The 7,417-nt window shown below is 39.0% G+C and overlaps 1 protein-coding gene across 1 annotated transcript; it reads left to right on the top strand.

Annotated features, from left to right (window-relative positions):
• Window positions 1–1,660: 1,660 nt before the first annotated feature.
• On the top strand, window positions 1,661–6,843 carry LOC115826219 (protein mono-ADP-ribosyltransferase PARP12-like). The gene is made up of 12 exons (XM_030789955.1): window positions 1,661–1,977; window positions 2,408–2,543; window positions 2,738–3,014; window positions 3,183–3,284; window positions 3,410–3,542; window positions 4,017–4,185; window positions 4,456–4,570; window positions 4,665–4,768; window positions 4,999–5,079; window positions 5,531–5,661; window positions 6,202–6,353; window positions 6,590–6,843. The coding sequence occupies exons 1-12, from the start codon at window positions 1,661–1,663 to the stop codon at window positions 6,841–6,843; spliced, it is 1,971 nt and encodes a 656-aa protein (XP_030645815.1).
• The last annotated feature ends 574 nt before the right edge of the window (window positions 6,844–7,417 follow it).

Genomic DNA, 7,417 nt, shown 5'->3' with positions numbered 1-7,417 from the left:
TTACTGTTTTGTTAAACGTGAATATCGGTTTGCCAACATTACAACCAGGCTAGAGTAGAACATGGGCCTTGTGCATCGAAGGTCAGCCTCTGGTAACTTTCACCCCCGTCAACACTTCTAACAAGACAACTGCAAGTTTGGAGAGGCCTGCAAAGCGGTTCACATATTTGATGCAGGCAAAATGAACATCCTAAACGCCAGGGGCATCGGTAACGACAACTTATCTTAAGAACATTTATAAAAACAAATTCCTGATAGGGAAAGTCAAAAACATTGAGACGTAATAGGAAGCAGTGACCCCTATGATGCAAACATGTGATAACGCTCGTTATCTCAAAAACGGTCTTACTTTGATTTATGTCTTGGAAAAAAATGATAGTTTCACGAGGTACAAAAGAAGGCTCACTAGCGCCATCTAGTAGATCAATTAGTGAGACAGCTCACGTCGGAGTAACCCAGCACTGGAAGAGAGTCGATACAGACAGAACAATAATGCTCACTTCGTTCAATATTTTCCAGGCAGCTATACGAGTGAATGATCACATCATGTGCATTATATTGATACATGTATCCTTTCTATGTTACAAAGAATGGGAGAAATTTTAAAATACATTCTTAAATGTTATGGAGTTCTCCTTTAAGAGCTGTTTTCAGAATTCCAGTCCAATATTAATGGCTATATGCCAGGCTTAAGAGTTAGATAACTATATAACACATAGATACATTTAAAAAAAAACAAAAAACATTCTCCCTGTCTATTCCAAAGAGGCGTGTGTGTGTTCTGTACTCATTGTCTTTTAAATGGTCAGTGACTGATAGTGACTGATTGACTGGGAAGACAAGACCACTGGGGAGGTCATTGAGGATGCCTTCTGTAATGTGGTCAGTGGTACAGAAGGGTAATGGTTTATCTCCTTTTTGAATTATGATGGGTCAGTTCACCAAATGAGATTATGTTGCATAATTTCTTGGGCATTGCATAGTGTCTGTGCAACATCTTGGTTGTTTTTGTTTCTCTCTCTTTTTTTCTTTTTTCTTTTTTTCTTCAATTAGCTGTATGGGCTTCTACATGGATCACAATCAATCCAGCCATTTAACAAGAGTTATTATTGAACATTTTCCATAATCCAGAAGCTACTGTCTTATTTAATGAGCTCTGTTCACTACATCATTTACCAACAGAGGAACTTCTACTGTTTAATCTGTAGTAATAAGTAAGTAACATAATCACATAATAATATTTTAAATGATGTTTTGTGTACTGTTTTTTTTATCTTTTTTTTTTGGCAACTGATAAATCAGTTACTGCTGGTGAGGATCCAGCCTACAGAGAGGGCACTGGCCCCTGGAGCACAGAAACAAACTATGTCACTATAGTGCCACCCAGATGCCATGTGGTGCCCACACTTTGTACACCAGTCTCTCTGCCTCTTGGTGAAACAATCACTCAAGTCCTGTCACTCACTCAAGGGGGTGAAACAGCATTATCATCCATCCAAAATCAGAGCAGCAGCGTTGTTAGTTTCATTTTCGTTTCCAGTAAAATGTTGCAGTGAATGACTATCTGTTACCGTCTGTGGGTGGATCTGAGTTACAACACACAAGAAGACATTTTTCAGTATCATCCTGAGCGTTCGACCTGTCAACACACATCGGTAAAATGTCTTCTGCTGTTGCCAGTCATATAAGGAAGGTGCTTTGTAAAAATCAGGGATGCTTAGACTTCAACAGCCTTTACAAAATGGTAAGGCTGAGCTACACTGTTGACGACCAGACACTTGTGAATGTGCTATCTGATGGTTCTAGTTTTGTCATCGTTAAAGGCAGTACGCCCAGTGCCAATTCAATCCTGAGCCCCGACAGCTTAATAATTGCGAAAACATTGTTGCGGATTTGTCAAAACCCGCCCGACAAATGTGAGCAGTGTGAGACATTGCACCTGTGCAGGTACTTTGTGTGCGGTGGTTGCAAATATGGGTAAGTAATCAACACTTTGTATATATGTATTGGTACTTTTGGTTTCCAGGGTTATAAAGAATTTTTGTCATGATTAACTATAAGTTATGTTGATTTTAATTTGTGTAACGTGTTTATATTACTTGGATTCTTTTCTCAGTGTATCATTATTGATCGGCTCAGTGAAGCGATAGTCGGTTTGCAGTGTTTTCGGGTGTGTTTCTGTTTATCACTGAAAGAGAAAGAATTTGATGTAAGAATATCTGGCAACCCTGTGCTCTAAGCCATACAGGAAAAGGAAAATGGAAATGCTGTTTAGCTACCCTAGTTACGTCTTCTTGTTGTTGTCTCAAATGGATATATATATATATATATTTTTTTTTTTTGCTATTGAGATTACTCAAGTTGAAATGGTGATGTATTCATACTAAAATAACTATATACATTTCAGGGACAAATGCAAACACTCTCATAAGTTGGATTCTGCACACAATTCTGCTCTCTTGCACAGAGCAGGCCTTCAGAATCTTAATGAAACAGAATTATTTCAACTTTTGCTCCAGAATGACCCCCAGCTGCTGCCAGAGGTGAGTGGAACAACCGAAGATTTGTCTGTTTCTCATATTTTTTGAGAAATATATTCATAATGTGCCACGCAGAGGGTAAAACATCCTAGTCTGGTATTTTCATAAGAAATCAAAACAATCTCCACAAATGTTCTACTTAAATGATTGTGTGGTGCACTGGTTTTGTGTTGTATTGTATCTTTTAATGGTTTCAGGTCTGTCCTCATTATAACAAGGGCAATGGTGACCATGGATCCTGTAGGTTTAAGGCAGCCTGCACCAACCTCCACATCTGCCAGCATTTTTTACAGGATGACTGTAAATTTAGAGCTGAATGTAAACGCGCTCACGCTTTTGACGAAAAAAGTACAAAAATTCTGAGTGGCAAGAACCTGAGTTCAGCCAACATTGACATCATCTACAAGATTTACAAGAACAAGCTCCTCATAACCCATCACAAAGAGAAAACAGTCTTGAAGATCCCTGAGAAAAGTAAGAAAAACAAACACTTCACAAGCAGTAGATCCTAACTTTGTTTGCCTGAATATTCTAGACGGGGCTGCACTGGTCACTCCGTACTACACCCACCACCCAAATACTCATTCATACACTCCTAACTGCCTTTCTCTTCACCGGTTTCCTCCTTTTTAGCTCCGCCAGAGGTGAAAGAGCATCCTAAACAGTCATCCAGCACCCCTATCAGTGATGCAGATCGGAACGAAATCTGTCTCTTCTTCATCCGCAGAGGATGCAGCTTCAAAGGTCATATTTATTATTTAATAAATCTTCTGACCAAAGTCAAGATACAAACCACTACAGTGGAAATACATTCAAATGTCTAACAACTTAAGGGGGTTCTTGTCCCTGTTTTTAAATCCCTCCATCAGACAAGTGTGTTCGTGTTCATCACCATCTGCCATATAAGTGGCAGGTCTCGGGCTGGGATAGAGGAACATGGAAAGACTTAACTAATGGGGAGGAGATCGAGAAGGCCTTCTGCAATCCAGCTTGTGACAGGAGGTATTTGTCAGCAGATCCAGCGGTACTCTATTTAATAATTTCAGGGGCTCTCCAAAAACAGTCACAATTTGAAAACTGTCTATTGCTTTTTTTAAATTATTATTATTAAGTGAGTAATGGTGACACCATTTTTATACTGATTATCAGACAGTATCTTTTTGACAAAGCTTGAAACTTTTACGAGATATCAAGAGCAAACCTGTGAATAGTTTCTGTTGTGTCCTCTCTATCTGCTGGCTTGAGTCGGAACAATACCGTCTACAGACAGGATTACTCATGTTACAGTATCCTCAGCTTTATGACAACGATATGTTCTCATAGACCTAATGATTAGCTTGTCATATTTTCATTCTTGTCAAATGTCTTGTGATTGCTCTCTGTATGATACATCTTCAGCAATTCAACTTTTCTGATTGCTAACTTCTGCTGAACAACATCATTGAAGCAATTTAAAATGTCACACGATTCTCCCAGCTCAGGGAACCCGTCTGTAGACTTCAAGTCAGTGACTTGTGGAGGGTCATCGGTTCGTCGTCTGTCCACTGCATCCTCTGTGACCAAACCTCCTAACTTCATCCTGACCACTGAGTGGTGCTGGTATTGGAAGAATGACAAGGGAGGATGGACAGAATATGGTCAGGGGGTCAGCGACATTATATCTGTATATTAACAGATTGTACTCACTTGAACATATCTAAATGCTGAACATAGGTATCTTTTCTGTCAAAGCTCATCCTTTTTATACAATCACTGAAGGTTTATTGCGTTGGCTCTGCAGGAGCAAATTCATTTACTGGGTTTTTTTTGTTGTTGTTTTTTTTCTTTGGAAATACTGACTTTAATGAACTAAACTTTTCTGAGAATTGGTGACATGTAGACCATGTTTCAAATGTTGGGGGGCTTTTTGCAACAGGATCCAAGGCATATGGCTACGATCACTTCCCAAACTCTGGAGAATGTTTACCTTGACTCTGGCAATGAGATTACCTTTACAGCTGCCAAGGATAGTTACAAACTCTATTTCAAAGGTGCTTCTTCACATCTTCTTAACAGATCTGATTAAGCCCTCATAAAGCATCTACTGTGTGTTTTCAATTTATTCAATGCATTTATAAGATTCAGGGATGTATCAGCAAAATCTCAAAACCAACAAGACTAGACCTGTTCGGCGCAGGCCTCGCTTTGTCTCTGCTCAAGATGTTGAGCACAAATTGAAAAGGTATGACGCTAAGGATACTTACATACCCTAATCATCAGCAACTGAACAAATTCTGGCAGAAACTGTTGCACAGTGACACAGTTTCTCAGATGACCAATCAGCAATATTAAATGACCAAGAGAGTGGTGTTATTTTTCATACAGTAGCAAAATGCCACTACTTCTGAATAAACTACTATTCTGTTATAGGATCAAATAAATGGCTCATAAACACTGATTTTATTGCCCCAACAGAGAGTTCCAAGAGAACTCTGGTTCCTCCTCTGTAGACGTTCCTGATGACTGGGACAAAGAAGCACTGCCAAGCTTCACTTACAAGGTAACCAGTTCGGGGGGGGGGGGGGGGGGGGGGGGGGGGGGGTGGGGGGTGGGGTTTGGGTCTTGTCCCTGATGTCAGTTGCTGATTTAACTGTTAATGCTGTCAGAACAACTATACTGTGTATGCATAATAGCTTGGTTATCAAGTTTTTGTTTTCTATCTGGTATTTCCTCCTGTTCTTGTTGACTGGAAAGAACTTTGGGTCAACTCCTGTTGTTTTCAAATGTGCTATATAAATAACAGTGACCTGACTCGATAGCTGTGTTTTCTATAATTGTCTGCCCAGTTCATAGGTTATATGATATTTATATTTTTACCACTGTGGTGGGTACAGTGTATAACTGAAATAAATGTGTTAATACAAAGTAACTAGGGGTATTTAATCACAAAGTCATCTTATAACCATTAACTCTGCTTCAAAAAAAAAGCTATAAAAGTTACATTCCCACAGACTGTTCCTCTGCCGCGCAATGGGGAAAAGTTCAAGTGGGTGGCAGATCAGTTTAAACGGACCATGAGTGGGAGCACCATCCGGAACATTCAGAGAGTTCAAAATCCTTCTCTCTGGAAGATCTTCCAATGGTATGTACCGTCCAAAAATCTCTCACTCTGCCGTCTGTCACAGAGGACAAGAGGCCACAGCCCACACGAAACTCAAAAGCAACAACTGATCAAGAGGCTTTATGCGGTCTATGCAGATTTCATACAGCGTATGATCTTACAATTAGCATGAGAGTGTGTCATGCTCATGATGAACGCACACGAACGAATCCAGGCAAATCACAATTTAAGTGTTTTTATGAATCATGAATTTCCTCAATAACATTCGATACCAAGATTTATTAACTGTATTGCTAGCTTGTTACTGTAGTAAATTTAAATGCATCACTGTATTTTGAAAAATCAAGCATTCTATAAATAAAGTCCCATAAGGACTTGAATAATTTAATTTTCCTCTCAGTTACACAATGCAACCCAAACTTTGACCAGACCTCAATCTGACAAAACTGTTCTCTCAGCTCTGAGGTGATGTGTCAGTTAGGCAGCGAAGTACATTGCAGTTGAGTAAGAACTGAAGATTCACAATATAGACGTAAATCCTGTAAATATGTTGTACACCAGGCAAAAAGAACAGATGATAGGGAAAAACAGAGGGAAGGAGGTGGACGAGCGCTATCTCTTCCATGGGACAGATCAGTCTGTGGTGGACGCTATCTGTGAGCAGAACTTTGACTGGAGGGTCTGTGGAGCTCATGGGACAGTTTATGGCAAAGGTATTTAGAAAACACTTAATTTAATTTTATTTATTTATTCTTTAATTTACTACGATTTTTTTTAATGCCAAATTTGTACATAAATTAGGATTTGAATATACGTGCAGAGCCTTTCCTGTGAAATGTATTTTCTTGCAAAAACATTTATGTACTTTACACGTGTGTGTGTTTATATGTATGTATGTATGTACGTATGTATTAATTTGTGCATTTTGGTGGCCTGTTCGTGTTAACAGGAAGTTACTTTGCCAGAGATGCCTCATACTCTAATGGATACGCTAAAACTAAAAACGGCATAAAGATGATGTTCCTGGCTCATGTCCTTGTTGGAGATTTCGCCAAAGGAAACAGCGGTTACTGCCGACCTCCACAGAAAGCAGGCGGTAATGGCTTCTACGACAGCTGTGTGAACAACGAACAAAATCCATCCATTTTTGTCATCTTTGAGAAATGTCAAATTTATCCAGAGTTCATTATAGAGTACAGTTAAGGCAAAATGCCCAAGAAATCTCTGACATAGTTAGTCAGAGGAAATTTAGATTGTGAACTCATAATAATGGTCTTTTTTTTATGTGTAATGAAAATTACTCACAGTGCTGTGAAGATGACTTTGCACTTTTGATAGTCTTCCATCAGGTCTCTATCAGAATTAATCAGAATATTGTTTTACCAGAAAATCTTCTTTTTTTCAGGAGTATAGACTCCATACATTTACATACATAATGTATCACCCCTATATGCTGTGCTGAAAAGGGGTGAAGGTCCTAATTTCTGGTCTTTTTAAAGATTTACCCTATTGGCTTCGGTTACCTACACCTCTCGGTTTCTTCCAGAGGTCATATGATCATTCAGTTTGTCTTTTGCAACTTTGAGTTCTGTGGCTTCTTTTTTTTTTCTTTATATCAAGACTAATTTTGGATCAGATTCTGTGGTGAGAGGGGTTTCACAGACAGAAAGTAAGATATAAATGCATTGGTCTTGTCCTTACATAAAGATGGATAACTTTGTGATTAGTTAACTTTGTTTCTTTGACTGGCTGGACTGGCTGAATGTTTCTTTGACAG

The sequence above is a fragment of the Chanos chanos genome, chromosome 13, assembly GCF_902362185.1.
Source record: "Chanos chanos chromosome 13, fChaCha1.1, whole genome shotgun sequence".
NCBI classification, from domain to species: Eukaryota; Metazoa; Chordata; class Actinopteri; order Gonorynchiformes; family Chanidae; genus Chanos; species Chanos chanos.
The sequence above is the reverse complement of the archived record's forward strand: the minus strand, read 5'-3'. Positions and strand labels throughout refer to the sequence as shown.